Source organism: Elephas maximus, chromosome 9 (genome assembly GCF_024166365.1).
Source record: "Elephas maximus indicus isolate mEleMax1 chromosome 9, mEleMax1 primary haplotype, whole genome shotgun sequence".
Taxonomy (NCBI): Eukaryota; Metazoa; Chordata; class Mammalia; order Proboscidea; family Elephantidae; genus Elephas; species Elephas maximus.
In genome coordinates, this window is record NC_064827.1 from 112,178,160 (window position 1) to 112,200,921 (window position 22,762).

The window sequence follows — 22,762 nt, forward strand, 5'->3', positions numbered from 1 at the left end:
AAGTCTTCACAACTGAGTAGAAAGTAGCCAGGGACAAAGAGAAGGTGTCTGTGGAAGAGGCCTTGGACTGAGACAACAGGGGTGGCCGAGATGGCTCAAGGTAGAAGGGCCATCTCCTCCGGGAGGAGGCTGTTATCCCCTCACCAGGGACCGATGGCTCCCCCAGGACACACTCCACAGAGCTGCAGTGGGCACATTGCTTTCTCTTTTTCAAGCCAAGGGGGATGAATGACAGGTGCACACGTGAATGAGTGAGTGGACTGCCAGGCCTTGGGCAAGCGGCGTGGTCAAGGACTCTGGTGCAGGGGTCATGGGGTCAGGATGCTGGGCAGCCTTTTAGCTCTAGCGTCCGCCTCTGTGTCATGGCTGCTCTGTTCTCTAGGCTACAAAGAGTGTCCTGAGTGTGCCCAACAAGGATGTGGCTAATAAGCAAAACGACGTGGACAGGTTGGAAATCCGAGAACAAACCAAGAGCAAGTCGGAGGCCAAGTGGAAGTACAAGGTGACAAGCGTGTGCATGCGTGTGTGCTTGTGCATGTGTGAGTACACACATGTGGATGAATCCACACTTATGTGAAGGGGTGCATTTGTGAGGGAAGGCAGGTGTGTGAGGGGGTGGGAGGGTAGGTGTGTGATGGGGTGGGAGGGTGGGTGTGTGGTGGTGTGTGTGAATGTGTGGGCTATGGGAGTGTGAGAGATGTGTGCCTGTGAGGTTGTGCATGTGTGTGTGGAAGCTCGGGAGTGTGCGGGTGTGTGTATGAATGGGTCGGTGAGAGTGTGTGTGGTGTAGGGGAGTCATGCGGACCTCTATAGGCCTCCTGTCTTCTGGTTCTGACTTGCTGTGGGTTCCGCATGAGCTCATCACGGTGTGTAGACGCTGAGCATGCCACCTCCACTAAGTTAATGGCAACTTTCCTTAAATCTCCATCTCCCCGGCCGAGCTTACATTGTGCTGGGGGGACAGGCCCCGTGGGCTGTGGCGGGTGCCGGGTAGGGGGAGGTGTCTGCACACAGGCCCCTCATGTGCTGCCTAGCAGGTGTCAGGAACCTTCCTGAGGTGTGTTCTGGCTGCAGCAGCACCGTATGGGGTGGCGTGGCCCGGTGCCTTTGCCCCTGGGCTGTGTCTCTCACGGCTCTTCCTGAGCCCCAGACTCTATATCACCCAGCCCACTGCTGTGTGGGGCTCAGTGATGCTCCTGGTTTTACTTTCCAGAACAGCAAACCAGACTCCTTGCTGAAAATGGAGGAAGAGCAGAAACTGGAGAAGCCTCTTCTGTCAGGAAATAAGGACAACAAATTTTCATTTTCCTTCTCTAACAAGAAGCTCCTGGGGTATGTAAATGCACGGACTAGGAAAGGTGGGTCACGTAAACACCACATGCACACCCTACAGACACGTACCACACACACATCTTGTACACACATCACTCCCACACATACCACACACACCATACACCCCATACATATACACTGTGCACGTATCACACTTACACACCGTACACATACCACATACACCACACAAACACCATGTACGTGTCACACATGTGCACTATACACATGCCACACAAACGTACACACCACGCATAGAAACACCACGCACCTGTCACATACACCATACCACACACATACCCCACACCTACACACTGTGCATGTATCACGTATATCTACACACCACACGTGTACACACCATGCTCATATCACATGTACCACAGACACCACAAACCTACATACCATGCATGTACACACGTCCCCCACATACACATCATGGACCTATCACACTCACATGCACACTGTGTACACATCACACACACAGACACCGCTCACGTGCACCCTGTGTACACATCACACACTTGCACACCACTCACGTGCACACTGTGTACACATCACACACGTGCACACCACTCACGTGCACACCGTACACAACACACACGTGCACACCACTCACGTGCACACCGTACACAACACACACGTGCACACCACTCACGTGCACACCGTACACAACACACACGTGCACACCGTACACAACACACACGTGCACACCACTCACGTGCACACTGTGTACACATCACACCCCCCCCCCGCACACACAGCATGCACACACACGTGTGGAGACTCTGGCTGACACACCCTCACAGAGGAGTTCCTGGATGAGGCCCCTCACTCCTGTCCCAGCTGGCAGTCACTGCATGCTCCACTGTGCTGGGCGCACACTTCATCCTGGGCCCTGCCCTCAGGAAGAGTATGGTCTGGAGAGCGTGGGAGTCTGGACAGACAGCGAGGTGGAAGTCTGGAGGGTACAGCAGGATGTAGCTGGGGTGGGGCACCTCAGGATGTAGCTGAGGCCAGCGGAGAGGAGCCAGCAAGGGTGGGGCGTTCATTGACTCTGGGGCTATGAACTGAGTGGGGGAGGGAGCCCTGTGGCTAGTGGGAAGAGCTGGTGTTGACCCACTGCTCTCATAAACCCACGTAGAGGGATGACGGTGATGGGCACCCTGAGACTGTGTGCCCAGGGCCTGGCGCATCTGTGAGTCACGAAGGGCTTCTGGAGGAGGTGGTGAAGCACTGAGAGGTTAAGGGGCGGGGGGGTCAGCTGGCAGAGGGCAGTGCACGGGGGACCTGGGCTAGGAGGGGCCAGCCTGGGAGCCTGCGCGTGCATGAGGGGCCTGGAAGGCATGGCAGAGCTGGAGAGGCCAGAGACCTTATCCGGGGAGAGGTGAGAGAGGCTGGTGAGGGCTCGTGAGTGGGCCGAGCCTCGCAGAGGACGGGAAGCTGCAGAATGGGTCTGCGTCTGTTAACAAGTGCAGTGCAGCCCCTAGAGAGGGGTGTGCGGGCCCTGGCTGGCCTGTGGCCCATGGAGCTGACCTCGGGTGTCGGGCTGGCCAGTGCACGCACGTGCCCCACAGGCACGGGGGCAGGTGCGGCAGGCACCCCTTTTTGTAGTGGACGTGAGTGGGTGTGGCAGGGCCTGAGTGGTGGCGGAAAGCAGGCATCACCATCTGAGCTGATGGCAGAGTGGGGTATGTGGTCTGCATGGTCTAACATCCTGTTGCCGCTAACTTCAGAGCCTTGAGCCTGTTGCTGGATTTCTCCAGCGTCTAAGTCCTGGCGAGCCTTTAAACTGTATCAGCCACGTACTGTGCTGTAGAGAGTCTAGAAAAGAGAGGAGAGGACAGTCCATACAGCAGTCCAGCAGTTTGTACGTGCATGTGCACACATCTCTCAGGACTGCAGTGCCACAACGCATGCTTCCGGGCCCTTCTCTTTGAAAGCGCTGGAGGCAGCCCAGCCGGGCACCCTCTTCTGACTGTGTTCCGCTTTTCTGATTGCTCAAAACTGGAGCCATACCCATTTGAAATCCCAGACATTTCTGCAGAGCCTGCCACCCTAGTGAAAAAGCCTTTCCCTCTGCTCCATGGAGAAGGAAGCTGCCTTCCTGAGATGTGGGATGCGCAGGTGGGGCTGCTCGTGGCTGGAGCAAGCACAGGAGGGGGTGTGTGCCCCCCGGTCTGCAGTGGCCCCCCACCTCCCCAGGAAGGAGTGTCTGCACTGTGGCCCTGGATTTGTTTTCCAAAATAGCTGGGTAGAAAGCTCATGCATGTTGGCGCTGGTTCTGTTTCACCTGATGTCAGCAGAGGCCAGGCCTCGCTAAGCCTCGTGGGGCCCCAGGACAGCTGGGAGGACCCTCACTTAGGTGCTTAGACGGCCTAAGCAGGCTCTGCTAGCAGTGTGTCTTGTCCTCGCCTGGGGCCACAGCACCGGGGAGGGGCTGCAGGGTATGTAGGTCCCAGCCCTGTCCTGGCTCTCTGTGGTCCTCTGGCCATGAGCTCGCCGTCCCTGTGGGTTGCATTCCCTGACCTCTTGAGCCAGGGTTGGACAGGATGATCCCCTGGGACGCCCAGCTGACCCCTGCCGACCTTTGCTGCCGTAGCTCCAAAGGCCTCAAGCCGCAGACGAGCCCCAGCGTGTTTGGGGCCCTGCAGAACTTGAAGGAGGACAAGCCCAAGCCCGTGCGTGACGAGTACGAGTACGTGTCGGATGACGGCGAGCTCAAGATCGACGAGTTCCCCATCAGGAGGAGGAGGAACACTACCAAGAGGGACTTGTCTTGTGAGTTGTGCCTGCTCTGCCATGTGCCAGCCTTGTGGGGACTAACTAGTGTTGGGTCAGGTGTGGCAGCCTCAGCTCTGCAACAGCCTGCCCTCTCCCGAGCCGTGCCGCTAGGTTCCTGTCTGCTCTTGTTGCAGTTCTATTGGATAAGAAAGAGATGCTCCACACATCTGTTAAGAAGCCAAAGCTCGACTCAGTGTTTTATAAGGTGGGTTGTTGATCACAGGTGTGTGCGGCCCTGCTGGGAGCAGGCCCTCTGGGTGCCTGCCCTACAGCTCTGTCAGGCTTGTGGGCCTCACCTGCCTGATGGTCTCCGATTAGGTGTTCTGTATAAAGGACATGACATGTGGGGAGGGAGGGTATCCTCATCCTTGCCCTACACTTCTCCGTGGGGGAGGGCTGTGGCACCCGCTCTGGATTTGGGGTGGACAGCCCCTGTCGCCCTGTGTGTCCCCTTGGATTTCGGCCATCATGATCCTGAGTAGGCCCGTAACAGGGGTGAGCTGCCTCGGACAGTGTGGCAGGCCTGCAGACCGCCCCCGCAGCTGCTGAGAGGCCAGTCCGTAGGTACTACATAAAGGTCTGCAATGCAGGTGACAAATGCAGCAAGAAACCCTGCCCATAGGTCGGGGCTAGAAGGAAAGCAGAAGCCAGGCATGTTGGGGGGTTTGTGTTACAGATGTGCATGACAACCTCTAAGCACTTCCAACCCGAGATTCGGTGACTGTCGCTAAGATGGCCAGGGCAAAGACTGCTGTCCTTTGGTCAGGGTCACGCTCCCTGGGGAGCCCTGGAGGAGGGATGTTCCAGCAGGGCCACCTGGAGGGTTCTGGAAGGGCTGTCAAGCTCTGGGAGGGGGGTTATCTAGATGGGGGCTTGTCAAACGAGGGTCCTTGGAGCTTGGGGCTCCTCAAGGGCCTTCAGGAACACTTCCCTCTCCCCAGTCACCATGCCAGCTTTCCTTGGCCTGTTTTAAATATTGGGGCTCTGCACCTCATGGAGGCTTGCATGTTGCTGTGATGCTGAACAGGTTTCAGTGGAGCTTCCAGACTAGCAAGAAAGGCCTGGTGATCCACTTCCAAAAACCAGCTGGTGAAAACCTGTGAATCACAACAGCCTGATCCACAGCTGACCGTGGGGATGGTGCAGCACTAGGCAGCATTTTATCCTGTTGTGCACGGGGTCACTATGTGTCGGGGGCTGGCTCAACAGCAGCTAACAACAACACACAGTGTGAGGGTGTCTTCGAGCCCAGGGTTCCTCTGCTATGAGCAATATAGGTGTGATGACAGTGGCGTTCTCTCTGGCCTTGCCCTCCACCATCCCTGAACACCTCTGGCCGGTGGCCTTGTCCCAGTGTGTGTTGGCCATCCACCCTGCCAGGTCAGCTTGGTCAGCATTGGCTCCAGGCCTTGTCAGAACCCAGCGGTGCTTCTTTAAAAACTTTACAAATATCTTTTTCTCCCTGAAGGGAATAAACAACCCCCTTGTCCCAAGCCCCTTCTCTGGGTTGGTTCCATCTCTGACCCGGTGTTTGTCCCTTTGTTGGTGTTCACAGCAGAGTGACGACTCCTCTGATGAGGACTCTCTGCACATCGACACGGACGCCAAGCCCAGTCGCAACGCAAAAGCCAAGAAGGAGAGCGGGAGCTCGGCGGCAGGCATCCTGGACCTGCTGCAGGCCAGCGAGGAGGTCGGCGCGCTCGAATACAACCCTAACAGGTAGACCCCACGTGGCCACTGGCTTTGAGGTTGGGTCGGCCACCCACTTGGCCACTGCTCTTCACACAGTGCCTGCCTTGGGCTTTTCTTTCCCTTGACTGGGCTGCACAGTGTGGTGTGAGGGGTGTGAGGCCATGCTGGGAGCCTGAGCAGGGGTGATTCCTGGATGCAGGTGGGCGTGGGTGTGGGAGGAGGGCAGGCCGCTGGGTGCCTATGGAGCTGGAGTCTTCCTGCCAGCTATGGGCACAGGTGTGGGGGCTCCAGCTGGTAGAGCTTGGGGCTGGGCCTGGAGCATGGACATGTCCACTGGGCACAGTGTCAGGGTTTGGGAAGAGTGGCCCTGCTCTTTCATCAAGAGGATGGAGCCAGACCAGGGAGAAGGGTTGTCCTCCTCCCTTTTTCCCCTCATCAAGGGAACGTGAGCCTGGCAGGAGCTGGCTGTTCATCTCTGGTCTGTGGGTAGAGACACACGGGGATGTGGGGTCAGGGGCAAGCAGTGCTTCCGTAGAGGTGGGCCCTGGAGCCCTGCCTGGCTGGGGCTGGGCTGTTTTGGGCATGTGGAGAGACCCCTGGTGGTGGGCGAGCAGAGGCCCTGTGTCACAGAGACCAGGCAGGCTGCCCAGGGAGGCCAGCAGCCAAGCTGAGCCCGGCAGGGGTGGTGCCAGGTGAACCAGGTTGTGTACCGGCACTGATTGTGGGGGTCTGGAGCTGGCTGAGGTGGGCCCTTTGGAGCATTTGGGCACAGAGCAGGAGAACACGCCCCTCCCTGATGTGGTCCCAGCCATATGGGGGTGGGGGTGGGGGCAAAGGGTGCAGGATTAAGGGGTAACTCCTCGTGGGGCCATGGATGGGTGGAGTCTGAGGGGCGACCACACCTGGAGCAGGGCACAGCAAGAGGCAGGGCCAGGCAGAGGCTCCTGCAGGCCTGTAGGCCCCCAGGCCTGGAGGGTCAGCCACTCTGCTGTCATTTCCCAGGTGCCTTGAGACTAATGTGAGGAGCCTGCTAGTGTGTGCTCTCCTTTGAGACTAACGTGAGGACCCTGCCATTGTGTGCTCTGCTTCTGGGCTGAGGGTATCTGGTGCAGTGGAATGTTTGGCTCAGATGGGCCCACAGGGCTTGGGGCCTCTAGGACCCTGGAGGCTGGCTTCTCTGCAGAGACCCCACCCCACAGCCCACAGGATGGACCTTGTGAAGGTCCCTGATCACCGCCCCTATTTGGGGCATTTGGGACCAAGCCAGCCTGTACCTTGAAATGCCCACTATGGCCCTCAAAGCGTCCTTTCATTTTGGCTTCAATCACAAGGACTTGACAGCCACAACCAGCAATTATGGCAAGACATGGCGCAAAACCCAAGCTCGGAGTTAGAGGGCAGGAGATGGGACTGGCAGGGTGAGAGAGGGCTCAGAGTGCCCCTGGCTGGGACCCACTGGCCCACCCCATGGTTTTGTCATAGGTTGCATTAATAGAGGCAACGTGCCCAGTGCTGGGAGGTGATGGTCCCCCCCCCACCCCACGCCCTGTGTGTCCATCTGACCACACATGAACTGTGGTGTCCAGTTCTGACCTGGCCTTGGAGAGGGGCACTGACACTGTGCAGGGAGCCTGGAGGATGGTGACCTGTGAGATCCGAGACCCTCAGCCACTGGGCTGGTCAGAAAGCACTCTGGGCTGTGGCTGCTGCTCTTGCCTGGCGGCTCTGTCTGTTCCAAGTGTGAACGGGGCCTGAAGGAGGTGTGGGTGGGTGCCCAGGACCTGGGCCTGCTCAGCCATAGGCCTGCCCAGCCTCAGTCATCTGATTAGAGAGAAATGGATTAATCCCATTTGGGCTTTGCTCATTTCTCTCACGATGGTCCCTCAGTTAAATTTTCTCTAAATCACAGGCTTTCAATTTGGTTTTCAGCAGGGGGACTATTTTTTCTTCAAGTGGAAACCTTATGAGGATTTCCATGTGTGCATAAGAGCGATAGCAGAGGGGAAGGGCCTGCAGCCCCCAGCCCCACACCAGCACATGTGGGGAGTGACGGTCCCTCAGGACCTCCCTAGCCACAGTCCCCTCTAGTGCTTGTGACAGCAGCAGATCCCCACTGCTTAGATGGGAAGACTGAGGCCCGGGGAGCTTGGGCGTCTTGCTCAGCACAGTGTGCCATAAAGTGGCAGAGCCGGGGCCAGCATTCCCCTCTGTCTGATTCTGGAAGCTGAGCTCAGCTGTGCTCACCTGTCCCCTCCCATGATTTTGAGAGAGGCATTCCCTGCCCACATGGGGGTGCAGGCCCCAGAAACTGGGCGGTGAGGAGGGAGCAGCCACCCCATGGGCATGAGAGTCCCTAAGTGAAGTCATGGGGGTCGGGCCCTAGGGGTGGAGGACCAGGAGGGAGGGCTTCCAGAAGGAGGAGCAGCCTGAGATGGGAGGGATGGTGGGAGTAGAGGGCAGTGCAGTGTGCTGGATGGTCCGGCTGCCTCTAGCCTGCAGCTCTCTGAGGCCTCTGTGTGGCCAGAGACGTTTTCATCCTGGACGCATTCTGACCCACTGGCCGGGAAAGGCGGTGTGGCCTTGCTGGCCCAGGCCTATGCCTCCCAGATCTGCCCTCCTCCTGTTCCCTCCTACCAAGCCTCTGTGTTTTCTAAAATCAAAGTCCAGTGGCCACACTGTCTGTGGCCCAGCATGAAGCCCAGCTTTGGACGGTGTGAGTGGGGGGAAGGAGATGGCCGTGCTTGTGGGTGGTGCGGGCTGGCAAGCAGGCTGCTTTCGAACGAACAGACAGGGCTTTGGTGAGGCGGATTAAGAGCTTGATTGAAAAGAGCCTTTGCGAATCCAATTACTGTATTTCCTTTCATAGATGACTATTGTGTACACAGCATTCCATTCACAGACAGCCATAGTACGCCTTCTTTCACGGAGTGAAACGTGACTTGAGGTGTTTGCGGTGCTTTGGGGTTCAACTGTGGGGGCAGGGCATCTCCTGTTGGCTCTCCTCAAGGTCCTTGTGTGTCTTAGACTGGAGCCCCTCAGGACAGAAGTGCACCTCAGACCTGCGTGGGGCCCGTGCCTAGCAGGGCTGGCTGGGAGGGGGCTGGACCTTGTTGCCCTCTTCCTCAGCCCTGTCTGCCTTGGCATTTGCCGAGGGGACTGTTGCCTGTGCTGGGGCTCCTTCTCATAGCCGAGGATGGGGTGGGGAGTGCCACTATTGTGGAAAGAACTGTGTGACAGCTGATACCATATTTGACTGGTCGTGAGCCCCCTGTGCAGCTCAGTCCCTGGAGAAGCTCTCCAGATACCCCTGGGTCCCCATGAGGTCCATGGAAAGGTTGGAGGGGCCAGGGACAGGTGGGCCTAGGGCCCTGGGATGATGGGAAACAGGTGGGGGAGCCAGCCAGGTGACCCCTGGAAGCCAAGGAGGATGAGGGGGCCCTGTGCTGGGGTCCAAGAGGAGGTGCTCTGGCTTTGTGTCCTGCAAGTGGTTTCTTGTTTTGGGTCCTGCTCTCAATGGGGGTGGGGCGTCTGGGAGGCCCGATAATGAGAAACACGGAGCCACCAGCGCCCACCTCTCAGAGCGGCGCTGCAGACACGGAGCTGGCCCTCCATGCTCACTGCCCGCCGCCCCCGGCAGTTCCTCCCCGCCTGCTGTGGGGAGGCCAGTCAGCTTTTGATGGTCCATTTGCGCTGTTGCAAGGATGCACTGGTTGGAAAAAGGGCTGAGAAGTACAGAGGGAAACATGTTAATTTCTCGGAGATGGTTTGCTTAGGGTTTACTGCTAGGGGGAAGGCGCAGATTTGGAATGCTAATTGGAGGATTACAGTCTTCCTCTCCCTGCTGACTGGTTAACCTGTGAACACTGGCCTCGCTCAGAGCTCCCGCCTTTTGTGCTGCACGGATGGAGCCACATCCCCCGGGCAGCCACGCAGTCTGGGTGGAAGCTCACTCACTCTGGGTCCAGGGCCCCCACAGGCTCTGGGCTGCTGAGGGGCCCACCAGTGGCTCCAGGAGTCTGTCTAGACTGGGGCTGCAGGCACCCGGCATGCCCACCTCCACATGCCCCCGAGGCTGCGTGAGGTGACAGCCACCTTGGAGAGACCCTTCTGTGCCCAGTGTGGGGGGTGGAGTGCCTGGGCCACCTGGGAATGCTTTTTCCAGAGGGGGGAGGTGCTTTGCTCTTATTGGCCCCCATTCTGGGCTTGGGAAGGTCTGTCCTTGCTCAAAGAACATACATGATGATGGCAGCGCCAGTGCCAATACTAATGGCTGTCAAAATGCCCATGGCAGGTGAGGAACTGCTGGCCTGTGCAGGGACCGGAGTGGGCTGCGGGCCCTCCAGAGATGCCTGTGGGCAGTGAGGTGGCACCTGCCTAAGGGATTTTCCAGGGAGACTTTGATTTTCACATGGTTCCCTGGCTTTGTGACCTCCGTGCTCGCTCGTGCTGGAGCACAGCAGGAGAAGCAGTGATGGGGAGCACCGGGACAGAGGTGGAGGTGGCATCCTTCCAAAGTGAGCTGGGCCCCCAGAGAGCAGGGGCTTCTCCACGGCCCAGATGACTTTTGTCCCTTCTTGCCTTGGTGGGTCCCAGGACCACACAGGGAACTCCTCCTCTGGGTTTCCCCTCATAGCACCCCTGGCCTACCTGGCCTCAGACTAGAATCCGTTCCCTTCCAAGCAGGTGGCTTGTGTGGCCTCATGGTCCCCCATTGTGTCCCTGGTTGGGGTTGCTGCTTGTGGCACCTGTGGAGTGCTCAGCAGAGGCCCAGCAGGGGCTGGTGAGAGTGGGAAGGGCAGCTTTGCTGGCAGGAACTCCCTGGCCTGCTTCTTCCTCTGGGCATAAGGAGCGTGTTGTGTCTTGCTGCGTGGAGCAGGGTAGAGATGATGAACTCTCACAAATACCTGGTGACAGGTGGACACGCACAGGCTGAGTGTTGATGAAGAGGAGGGTGGCGGAGGCCACTCTGTGAGCCCACACTCACCTCCTGGCCCTGCCTCCAGTGGCTGGGGAGGGGAGGAAGGGGCAGACAGGGGACAGCGGTGCCCTCGGCCTGGACCCAGGAGTACCTGGAAGCATGGACCGACTGGTGTAGCCAGGCTGTGCTGCCCTCGGGTTGGGTGGGGCTTCAGGCCTCAGGGCTGCAGGTAGGGGTGGGACTAGAATAGGACTGCGGGTGCCTACCTGGCCAGCCGTCTCTGAGCTCTTGGCTGGTGTGTCTGCGCCTTGTGGGGAGCTGTGTTGACCAGGGCAGGGCTTGCCCTCCTGCTGCACCCGGGCATCCAGCCCAGACTGCAGGGCAGAAGCCAGGGGCTTCATGGAGGCCGCCACTGGGAGGTGGGAGAGGCCAGGAGAGGGCAGCATGGGGGTGGACATCTGGGTGAGGGAGCCCCCAGGTTGAGTTCATTTGTTGGTTTTAAGACAGGAGAGACTTAGGCATGATTATGTGCTGAAAGGGAGGAGCAGAGGCTGCAGGGCGTGCACAGCCACAGCGTCTACCACCCTCCCCCTCCCTCTGGGCTCCCCTTCCCTCCTCTTCCTCCTCCTCCCTCTGAGTGTCTCCTCTCCTGGCCCTCCGTGTGTCAGGCCCCCAGCCCGCCCTGCCTGAGGCTTCTGGCCCCCTCTCTGCCACAAGCCCAGTGGGGAGGGGAGGTGGCCTGGCCGTCCCATGGGTGTGGCCGCAGGGCTGATGCCTGTCTCTGTCTGTGACCCCAGCCAGCCCCCAGCCTCGCCTAGCACGCAGGAAGCCATCCAGGGAATGCTGTCCATGGCCAACCTGCAGGCCTCCGACTCCTGCCTGCAGACGGCCTGGGGCGCCGGACAGGCCAAGGGCAACTCCCTGGCGGCCCACGGCGCCCGGAAGAATGGGGCTGGCGGCAAAAGTGCAGGGAAGCGGCTGCTGAAGAGGACCGCCAAGAACAGCGTGGATCTGGACGAGTACGAGGAGCAGGACCACCTAGATGCCTGCTTCAAGGACTCGGACTATGGTGAGTGCTGCCCGCACCTACCTGCCGGCCCACCTGTCCACCCGCCCGCCTGCCCACCCCCTCCTCGGCATAGGAGCTCACACTGGGTCCTCTCCAAGAACAAATATCATTGGGGATCCTGGGCATCATTTTTTTAAAATGGAATTCATGCAATTCACCCTTTAAGTGTACAGTTGAGTGGTTTTTAGTGTAGTCATGAAGTTGTACAACCAGCACCCCTGTGCAGCACTTGAACGTTTTCTGCTCCCCAAAAGGAGGGCCCCCTACTCATTAGCAGTCACTCCGCATTGCCTTTCCCCAGCCCCCAAAACCCACCATCCTGTTTTCTGTCTTGATGCATTTGCCTATTCTGGACGTTTCATGTGGGTGGGATTATACGGTATTTATCTTTTTGTGACTGATCTGTTTCGCTCAGCCTGATGTTTTCAAGGTTCATCGTTTCATGGCCTGTATTAGCACTTCATTCCTCTTTATGACAATAATGTTCCTTTGTAAGGATGGACCATGTCGTGATTATCTAGTCTTCTGTCGATGGGCATCTGGGTTTTCCAATTTTAGAGTATCAGAAATAATGCTGTGAGCATTTCTGTGCAAGTCTGGCGTGGTTGTATGTTTTCAGTTCTCTTGGGTATACACCTAGAAGTGGAATTGCTGGGTCACATGTATGAACTCTTGGAGCGACTGCACACTGTTTTCCACCGTGCTTACAGGCACTTCTGAGATCCTCACATCCACCCTGTCTGCCTCTGTGTAGATGGAGAAACTGAGGCCCAGAGTGGCTCTGTGGCCAGTCCCTGAGGTCACGCAGTGAGTTAGTGACTGCTCAGCCTCCAGGATCCCACTGTGGGCCTCTCCTGGCCGAGCAGTACTGGGCTCAGGCCAGAGCTCTGAAGGGCCTGCTCGATGAGCTGCGCTGAGAAGCTGTAAGCATGGTGCCGCTTGCCAGTCCCTGGACCAGGGCTGTGTCTGCTCCACACCTGGGCTGCTGCCCAGGGATGATCTGGTACCCTGGGGCCAGGCGGTGTGCTGGCCAGGCACGCTGTCCCTTCCCTTGTGGTGCCTGTATACACTTGGGCAGGGCCTTCCTCCACACTAGCTTTGTGTAATGAAGGGCCAGGCGGTTGTGTGGGGCCTGGTGGGTGGTGACTGAGAGCACTGTGTTTGTGCTACTGTTCCTGGAGCCCTTCCGTGCGAGCAGGCCAGCTGCCCACATCTGGAGGGCAGATTTGGGCTGAGCCTGGGGCCTCAGTTGACAAGCATATTGACAGTGCAGGAGGACCCCTCTTCCTGGGCTTCCTTGGGTGGGGTGCCGGTCCCTGCTACCTCCCCTAGAATCGTGGGTCCTGCGATTTTGGCCTTAGCAGCCGTGCAGGTTCAACATCCACGCCCTGTAGCACTGGTGGGGATTCCAGGCCTATAAGAGCTCCTGTGATTCAGGCAGAGTGGGGCTGTGGAATGGGGATGCATTTGGGGCAGGTCCTCACAGTGGCCAGTCTGCAGCGTGGGGCACTGTCTGCGGGGACCCTGCGAGGCAGATATCCAGGGGCTGGGAGCGCTCACCCTGCTGGGAGCCCAGCCACCTCGCTGGATGGGGCTGCCTGTCCTGGTCTCCCCATTCGCTGCTGCACCTACACTGTGGGGCCTGCAGTCTCCTGGGCTCTGCTGAGCAGCTGTGGGCAAGGATGCAGAGTGCAGAAAGGCTGGTCCAGTAGCCTCGCCTGTGTCCAGGCAGAGAGCAGGAGCCCAGAGAGGTGCCAAGGCCAGGCTGGGGCCTGGGGCCCTGCCCAGGGCTTCTGGTGGGGCAGGGAGCCTCAGATGCAGGCAGGGATGTGGTTTGGGAGAAGGCCGTTGTGTGCCGTTGTGTCCCGTTGTATGTGCCACCAGGCAGCAGCACTGCTCTGGGACTCCACCTCACTCCCTGGACTTGGGCAGCGCATCCGGGGGCACTGGGGCAGGCCACACTCTCCACTCTGTGGCTGTGGGGCGAGGCTCTGAGAAGGGATGCGAGGCCCCAGGCCTGGTAGGGGTCCTCAGCTTTCCTTCCTTAGCACCCCCCAACTCTGTTGCCTGGGTCTGACCAGGTGGCCCCAGCTCCTTGTCCCATGGAATGGCCAGAGCCCTTGGTGACCCTGCTGGCCCACAGTGTCCCTGTCCTCACTCGGTGCAGCCTGATCTGGCAGGAGGAGGAAGGGTGGTCTGTAAAGGATGGGGCCTTGAGTGGGCAGTGTGGCCGGGACTAAGTGGGACCATCACTGGCCAAGTGGGTCTAGGGGCCATGGGAGTTGGGTGCGGCTGGTGCCCATGGGACTGAACAAGGCCTGAGGGGACCTCAGACCAGAGAGCCAGGGCTTCATTGTCCTGAGGCCGAAAGTCTGACCCAGAGATCTGGGCCATGGAGGTGAGGCCTCTTGTCTGGCAGGCACCTGTCCCCCTCTGGGCCCCACTTAACCCCTCATCAAAGGGTCTTGGACTCCATGACTCAGGCGACCACCTTGCACCCGCCTACTGCAGGCAGCCATGCTGGGAGGTGGCAGCCCTCTGCCCACTCCCTTGCTGATGGGGATGCTCCAAGTGCCCTGTCCCCTGGTGCACTGTCACGGGCGCACTGTTGGTGCTTAGCGGGCCTCTCCTTCCCTTTGCTCCTCGCAGTGTATCCCTCTCTGGAGTCAGACGAAGACAACCCTGTCTTCAAGTCCCGGTCAAAGAAAAGGAAAGGCTCAGACGACGCTCCCTACAGCCCCACAGGTAGTCCTTCCTTCTGTAAAGCAGGCCAGTGGCAGCCTGGAAGGATGGGGAGGAATGTGAGCTAGGGACTGCACTTCTTGCCCTCTGAGGAGGTGTGCCCAGGCCGTGCAGCCAACTGTCCCTGCAGGTTGTGCCCACCCTGGCCCCCAGTGCAGGGAGGGTGCTGCTCTTTTCTACCAGCCCTCATGGAGAGCCTCCCCACCCCCACAGTCCCCTTCCCTGTGGTGGGGCACTACCCCCTCCCTGGTTTCTCACTCTCTGTTCTTTGGTGGCTGTGGGTCACTTGCCCAGGGCAGGTGGGCAGGTGACAGGTAGGGGCCTCAGCCCACACAGCCCCCGCTCAGCTGCACCTGACCCCTGATGTTGTTATGGGCTCTGGGGTTTCAGTTTCCTGTCCAGGTCTGCCGTGTGACCCCCTGTTTTGAGGTGGCTTGAACTCCTGGAAACCTGGTACCCCAGGCTCACTCAGCAGGGGCAGGAGGGGCTCCACCCAACAGAGGGAGGATGGGCCACAGTGCATGGCCAAGGTGGCTGACCCTTCTCTCCCTGCAGCGAGGGTTGGCCCATCAGTGCCACGGCAGGACAGGCCTGTGCGTGAGGGGACCAGAGTGGCCTCCATTGAGACTGGACTGGCGGCTGCTGCGGCCAAGCTCTCCCAGCAGGTGAGGACAGGGCTCTGTCAGTCCTGTGAACAGACCCCCTGGGCCCCTAGACGTCAGGGGCTTGGGGACCCATGGGAAGAGGAGAGGGGCCGCTCTGCCCCAGCCACTGGGATGGCACTTTTCTCCTTGAAAACTGCTGTGAGGTGGCAGGGAAGCCAGGACCCACGACTGGGCATGGAGGTGTCTTTGTGCAGAGACCCTTCTGCTCCTGGGGGCGCTGTCCCCTCAGAGCAGGGAGGAGTGGCCATCTCGTGCCCGCCCCACTCCTCCAGCCCAGCCCCTCACTGACTCCCTGGTACCTGAGTGGTGTGTCTGGTTTAGGGCCAAGGGAACTGATAGAATCAAGGTGAGTGTTCTCACGCTGAGTCATCAGGGTCATCCCTTTGAGTTACAGGGGCCCAGAATAGGTGACTAGGTGGAGTGCCTGTCCTACCTGCCCACCCCTCAGGTGAAGCCCCATTGTGAAGCCCCTCCAGCCACCTCCCAGTGATGACAGTGCATCCTGGTGCCTTCTGTGTCTGACCTCAATCCCTGCAGTGAGGTGCGCCATGCACAGGGAAAGAGGCGGACAGCGGGGCGTCAGTCCTTCAGACACTCTGCAGCCTCTGTGTGGCCCTGGGGAGCCCTGGGCTGGTGTGCAGGCACAGCTGGCCTCTCCTGGTCCTCAGGGCCCCTTGCTTAGGCTCCCCAGCTGGGGCTCCTGGCGCTGCTGGCATCTGGGCCGAGGCTTGTTAGGGCTGCATCATCCTTTGAGGACTGAGAATGCACTGGGTCACGGGCGTATTTTGTTCAAAGGAGGAGCAGAAAAGCAGGAAGAAAAAGAACACCAAAAAGAAGCTGACTCCAACTACCACCTCCCCCTCCACCTCCTCCACCACTCCCGCCAGCACTGCCTCCTCAGCCTCCGCCTCCCTGGCCTCCACCGCCTCAGCCTCCACCTCCTCAGCCTCCACCTCTGCCTCCTTGGTCTCCACCACACCAGCCAGCACCAGCACGGCCAGCAGCCAGGCATCCCAGGAGAGCAGCTCGCCCGAGCCCCTGCCGGAGGTGCCCAGCAGCAGCCTGGCGGACCACGAGTACACGGCGGGGGCAGGCACCTTTGCAGGGGCCCTGGCTGGCCGTGCCTCCCAGCCCATGGCCCCGGGGGTCTTCCTCACGCAGAGGCGGCCCTCTGCCTCATCTCCCAACAACAATACCGCTGCCAAAGGTACGTGCCTACTGGGGGATGGCCCTGGCCGGGCTTCTGTCTGTGTAGGTCACAGCGTCAGGGGCAAGCGGAGTGCGCTGGCCAGCATCGCAGAGCACTGAGACCTGGTGCTGATCCCCCTCATTTGAAGTGCTGCCCCCAGGGCATCCAGGCATGCAGGGGAACACACGGAGGATGTAGCCAGCCAGTGTGTGGAAGACGTGATCTCTAGAGATGCAGAGACACAGGCCCTCACTGGGCTTGGAGCCAGGAAAGGGGCTTTTTGGGTGCCTAGAAGTTCGGTCCAGCTCCTCAGAACCCCGTCCTCACTGTGGGGTGGGCTGGAGGCGGTATGGGATGGGGGTCTGTCAGGGACAGGGAATGGCACTCGGGCGAGGCTGGTATGGGAAAGCAAAGTCCCAGGGTAGGTGGCTGCTCTGTGTGGAGTGGGAGGTCAGGTAGCTGGCCAGGTCATCCGTGTATGACTGTGTAGAATGCTGGCTTGCAGTGGCTTGAGATGGCCACTGTGTTGCCAACAGGTGGGGCAGTAGCCCCACATCACAAGGATGGTGCTGTCCTGGAGCCAGACCCTTGACCCCCACCATGGCCTGGGGTGAAAGCCTCTGGGGATATCTGGGCTTTTGCATATCACCAGCCTGCTGGCCCCACTGCCATTGCCCCTCTCTGGCCCAGCCTGTGAGCTGGGTGCTTTGTCAGTAGTGTGTGATTTCTGAGGCAGACTGGGACCCCAGAGCAAGGGCCTCACAGCCCGTTTTATGGGGGAAGGGCTCCAGAAGGGATCGTGAGTGCCCAGGGCTGCCCTGTTTGTTGGCCTTGGCAGGGCTAGATACTGCTTCTCTGGCCATTGTACTCATCTTTCTTTTTGTGTCCCCCTCCCCCCATCCCTTTAGGTAAACGTACAAAAAAAGGCATGGCCACCGCCAAGCAAAGGCTGGGGAAAATTTTGAAAATCCATCGGAATGGAAAACTGCTCCTTTAAAGTTTGGAAAGCCAGGATTCTTCTGCTCCGCTCAGGACCCCCTGGAGCCCCGCTAAAGCATCTGCCCCCCTAGGACTGTGGCTGCACCACCTCACCCAGGGAGGGCTCGCTTTTTCCTGGCCACCATCCCCCACACACGAGTGTTCCTACCTGGAGCAGGAGGACCGTGCCGAGCACAGTTGTCCCTCGTTTTGAATAGAGACGTCCTATCTCCAGTTGCTTAGAGTGACCAGCTCCCCAAAAGCTGCCCTGTTAGTTTGAGGACCATTCAAGGTTCCGGAGAGTCTCTAGGCACCCCTTGAATGTGGGTGTGATTGCAGGGCTTCTGCAGCCCTGTGGGGAGCATGAGTCCTTCGAGGAAGGATGTGTGAGCCAAAGCTCACCAGGCCCAAAGTCTGAGCTGGTCACAGTCTGGTAGCCTCCAGAGGCTTAAAAAAAGGCAAAGGACACCAGAGAGAGAGAGAGAAAGAGAGAAAGAGGCATGTGAATGTGCCCCCTTCTCTTCCAGAGTGGTTCTCAGACAAGTCCAGAGAGCATCCTCCCAGTGGGTGGGTGGCAGGAGGGATGGGGGGCCGTGCCCTGAATGCACAGGAGCAGTTCTCGGGGAAAGCACAAGGGCACCAGGACGGGCAGCAAGGTCGGGGTGTTAGCGGACAGGAGCCGCTGTGGGGGCCCTGGGAAGGCGCGGGCTCAGCCACGTCTCGGGGTCCGGGGCCCCAGGCTAAGCCACATGGGTGGGCCTGGCCCAGCCCGGTGGCCCACACTCCTGGAGAAGCACTCTCAGCCATGGCACCCCCACCCTGGGACTGGCTTGGCCAGGATAGTGGACGGGGTGGGCCGAGGACGAATGGATTAGACACTGCTCTGTCTCTGTGTGCTAGCGTCTGGTGTCGAGTGCGTGGATCCTACCTGAAAGGTGTGTCCACCCATCGGCACAGAGAGGCTGGATTTGTTTCTCAGGCAATCCTGGATTTTAATTTTAGATGTATTTCCTGAAACATATTTTTCATAGAATGTAGCGTGTAAATAGCTTTTTAAATAACTTCTTTTTTATAAGAGTCAAAGTATCTTTAGAGATTTCTTTCTATAGAGTCCTTCATTAACATTTATACGAGTTTTTTGCCGAGTATTATAAAACATTTGGGTTCCAATGCTTTTCTTTTCCTTCTTTCTTTTTATTAGCTTTACTTTTTCCTTTTAGGAACTAAGGTATTGCCTGAAAAACAAGTGATGTTTGTGCAGCCTTATCCTCTGTCTCCACAGAAGCGAATCCTACACACAAGATGTGTTGCAGACACGTTTTAAAGACGAGTCTTCAACTTTAATACCAGCTCTTTGTTTTCCTTGTATGATGAGGGGGTTGGGCTACAGTTATTTTACTAGCACCTTGTGAAGTGTTTCTGTGTTTTGTGATGATGTAATTTATTAATGTTTGTAGCTTTTTATATTTGTACATTTCTTAAGAGCTTTGTTTATATACCCATTATCCGGATGTTACATCCACAAGAAACAGCTTCGCGGAGGCCTTATTAACGCCCATGTGTCCTGTTAGGAGGGACGTGGTCCCAAGAACCATGAGGCTGGGGGAGGAGGAGCCTCATGGGGTCCCAGACTTACTCAGAACTGGTGTTTTTAAAGTTTCTTTGCCCCTGTCCTTGTTGAGCATTTATATAACTTAACCTGGACATCCAGCTGTTCTCTTTTTTTAATTTTATTATTATTATTATTTTGGCAACATGTACATTTCTAACAAAGTTTATCGTGGCTGTTAAAGTGTTTTATTTCCCAATTCATATTACTCTTGTATCAAGTCCATGAGGTCTAAGACAACTTAGATCAAAGTTTTAAAAAAGTAAAAATATTTCAGGTTTTGTACAGAACCATGTTTGTGGCCTTTGTGTCATTCATCTTGACGGTGAGTGTGGTGGGGTTTCTTCCAGGAGAGGGCAGATGGCCTGGTGGGCAGGTGGCTGGGTATCATGGGGCTGGCTGTGAGTAGTGGGCAGTCTGGCCTTGCCTGTTGGGCACTCTAGGGCTGGAGCCACCCTCAGCTAGGCTGCTGGAGGGGGCAGAGGCTCTTGGTGGGCCCGGGGGAGGGTAGTCTTTGAGCCCCTAGGCCTCCTCAGAACTTCACAGGCACAGGTATGGTCTGAGTTCAGTGGGCACACCTGTGTGCACCCCAGGGTGGGACCTGGCACAGAGAAGGCACTCAGCAAGTGCGCTCAGGGCTTCAGTCTACACCTACTTAAAACCAGCAAACAAACAAAAACTTGGAGCCCCTTACAGAGGCATTGGGGCAACACGAGGACAATGAGGGGCACTCAGTGCACCCATGGCGGGTGGTGGCAGGGCCACAGTAGGGGGACAGACACAACATCAGAGACAACTGGTTAACTACCTACAGGCAGCCACTCTGAGCGCCGAGAGTGCAGTGAGACCGGGAATTAGGTTAATACCACAGAGACTGGCTGCGGGCCTCCCGCACCAGGTGCAGGTCCTGATGCAGATCCTGGCCCTGGAGGTGGGTGGGGTCTGAGCATGTAACAGGGAGGTAGGTGGGCATTGGGAAGGGTCCTCAAGTCATCTCATGAGCTGAAAGTGCCCCCCCTCCCAGTTACTACAGTAAGCGGCTGGAGACTAAAGGGCCAGACAAGGGCACCCAGTTTGTAGGTAGAGGTGGGTGGAGCCCGCCGTGGGCACCCTGACGGAGCCTGGAGCTGCGCCCCCATGGGTAGAGGTGGGTGGAGCCCCCATGGACATCCTGACCGAGCCTGGAGCCCCCTGTGGGTAGAAGTCGGGGGAACCTGCCATGGACAACCTGACTGAACCTGGAGCCCCCTGTGGGTAGAGGTGGGTGGAGGCTGCCACGGACACTCTGGCCGAGCCTGGATCCCCTGTGGATAGAAGTGGGTGGAACCTGCCATGGACACCCTGACTGGGTCTGGAGCCCCCTGTGGGTAGAGGTGGGTAGAGCCCCGCCATGGGCACCTTGACTGGGGCTGGAGCCCCCTGTGGGTAGAGGTGGGTGGTGGCTGCCATGGACACTCTGGCGGAGCCTGGAGCCCCCTGTGGGTAGAAGTGGGTGGAACCTGCCATGGACACCGTGACTGAGCCTGGAGCCCCATGTGGGCAGAGGTGGGTGGAGGCTGCCCTATGGACACCCTGACTGAGCCTGGAGCCCCCTGTGGGAGCCCAGCGGAGATGCTGAGCAGAGCTCTGTGTGGCCTTGGACAGGCCCCTTCTCTCTGAGCCCTGGTTTCATTGCCACTCTGTAGGATGCTCAGGGGTAGACACTCCTGCACTGAGGCTGAGCCCCAGGAGGAGGCCCTCCAGGACTGAAGACTGAGGTTAGTGGGGTGGGGTGGGTCTGGGCTCCATGCCCAGAAGGCAGCTGCCACCAGGGGGCGTCCTAGGCCCAAGTTGGCCTGCCAGGTGGCCGAGTGTCTCTGGCATTGTTGGGTCTCAGCAAGAGGTGGGTAGCTTCCCAGGATGGGGGCTCACGCCTTTCTGGGCAGCAGTGCTGGCCTGCCCAGATCCAGCTAGGTTCTGCCCTGTGACTCTCCAGGGGTCGCCTCACCCTCAGCTCCACAGGTGTACTGGGGTGGTAGCCCTAGAACAGTCTCTGCAGACTGGGGCCCTAAATCCCCCACCATGCTCCGCTTGGTCAAGCCCCCTGGGCCTAGTGTCCTTGAGGCTGTGCTGTCAGAACTGGGACCTCCTCAAGGGCCGTGGAGAGGTGAGGACCTGAGGACTTCTAGGCAGGGAGGGCCGCCCTCACTGAGCTGGCTGTGCTGCCCTTTAGTGCCTCCTGTGGAAGTGGTGGCCTGGGCGGGCGTCTTGCTCTCCCTGGCTGGGTCCTCTGTGCGTGTGTCTGTGCACGGGCCTGTGGGCATGCCCTTTAGGGTGATATCTGTAATGCCTCTGCTGCTGGGTGTGCTGCACAGCTGGTAGACACCTTGGGCAGGGGAGTCTGCTGCTCTTCTTCCCTGCTCAGTGCTGTCAGGCAGCCCAGGACAGGAGTCCTCAGGCCCCTCTCTCCTCCACTCTGGGACCTTGTCTGTGGCCTGGTAGAGAGGACCGTGGGGCTCAGAAACAGGCCCACGGACCTGGCCCTCACCTAGCAGGTGAACAGACGGGGCACTGTCCCTCCCCAGGGTAGGCCAGGAGGGTCAGCTCTGGGGTCCACAGGGATTCTGTGACCTGGCTTGTCTCCCCCCACCAGCAGTGTGGTCCATTTTTACAGACTATCCAGTGTGGCCTCAGCCAGGGTGCTTTTTGTCTGGGCTTTTCTCTCCCTGATTACCTGAATGGCCGTGGGGCACCCTCCCCTCACCTTTGCCCTGTCCTCAGCCTGCATCAGGCATTGAGGACTCACAGCATGGGCAGCCAGGATGGCTATTCTTGGGTCTGGGCCCAGACCCCGAGCCGTGGCCTCCAACACTGCAACTCTATGAAGTGCAGATGGCATAACGTGGGCAAGAGGCCTAGAGGACTCAGAGAAGACCCTCCCAGGCCCTGCCTAACCCAGCCTCAGCTTGCACGCTAATGACACAGTGCCAGGGGAGCTCTCTGCAGGTGACCTGACCACTCATTATCACTGCTCAGCCCTTCTGACCTATGAGCTGTGAGGGGCTGGGACATTCACGAACTTGTGCACCACCACCACTACCCAGCTCTCCCTTTGCCTGTGTGGCAGCCCTGAAGCCCTTGAGATCAGCACCCTTGACCCTTGAGTAAGAAGGCTGCCTCAGAGAGCTGTCTGACCAGCAACAGAATTTGCAAAAGCAAACCAGGAACTCCTGTGGTAAGCCTCTGGGCTTCTGGGGCTTTTTGTACCTGCAGCGTACCCTGGCTTAGACTGAGAAAAAAAAAAAAAAGCCTGAGACACCGTTAAATGGTACCGGGCGGCTCGGCAGGTGCAGCCAGGGGCCTGCCCAGTAAACACAGCATAAATAAACACACTGCCCTAACCCCACTTCTCCAAAGCACAGCGGGACTCCACAGTCACGCCCTGTGTTGCTGGGCGCTGTGCTGTGTCCCTGGAGCCTCCCCCTGCCCCAAGGCCGACTACAACCCAGAAGGAGGTGTTGTCTTAGCCCACATACTGAGGAGGACACCAAGACTCAGAGGAGGGGGCTGACTGCCCTGGAGCTCTATGGCTGGGCACAGCTGGGCCAGGGCTCAAGCCAGCTCAGGGCCCACTCTATCACCAGCTCCCTTACACCATAGGTGGGCAGTGGCAGGGATCAAAACCATCCTTCACACCTCCAGGCGGAAAGCGCACGTCTGGGAGGTTCCTGGGTTCTAGCCATGGGGGATGGAGACACTTTCAACCAAAAAAGCAAAGGCCTGGGACAGGCCAGCAGCCTGACCTGGGAGT

At 58.5% G+C, this 22,762-nt stretch overlaps 1 protein-coding gene across 2 annotated transcripts in view; it reads left to right on the plus strand.

Annotated features, from left to right (window-relative positions):
- PHF2 (PHD finger protein 2) overlaps nucleotides 1-19,252 on the plus strand; it is an 87,358-nt gene extending 68,106 nt beyond the window's left edge. The window contains exons 13-22 of one of the 2 annotated variants that reach the window (XM_049896570.1): nucleotides 383-502; nucleotides 1,214-1,332; nucleotides 3,929-4,107; nucleotides 4,245-4,315; nucleotides 5,666-5,829; nucleotides 11,518-11,789; nucleotides 14,439-14,534; nucleotides 15,087-15,196; nucleotides 15,992-16,403; nucleotides 17,294-19,252. In XM_049896570.1, coding sequence (XP_049752527.1) covers nucleotides 383-502; nucleotides 1,214-1,332; nucleotides 3,929-4,107; nucleotides 4,245-4,315; nucleotides 5,666-5,829; nucleotides 11,518-11,789; nucleotides 14,439-14,534; nucleotides 15,087-15,196; nucleotides 15,992-16,403; nucleotides 17,294-17,382 — 1,632 coding nt within the window. In that variant the 3' untranslated portion in view covers nucleotides 17,383-19,252. The remainder of the gene's footprint in view (nucleotides 1-382; nucleotides 503-1,213; nucleotides 1,333-3,928; nucleotides 4,108-4,244; nucleotides 4,316-5,665; nucleotides 5,830-11,517; nucleotides 11,790-14,438; nucleotides 14,535-15,086; nucleotides 15,197-15,991; nucleotides 16,404-17,293) is intronic. The other variant, XM_049896571.1, reaches the window with a different exon arrangement.
- The last annotated feature ends 3,510 nt before the right edge of the window (nucleotides 19,253-22,762 follow it).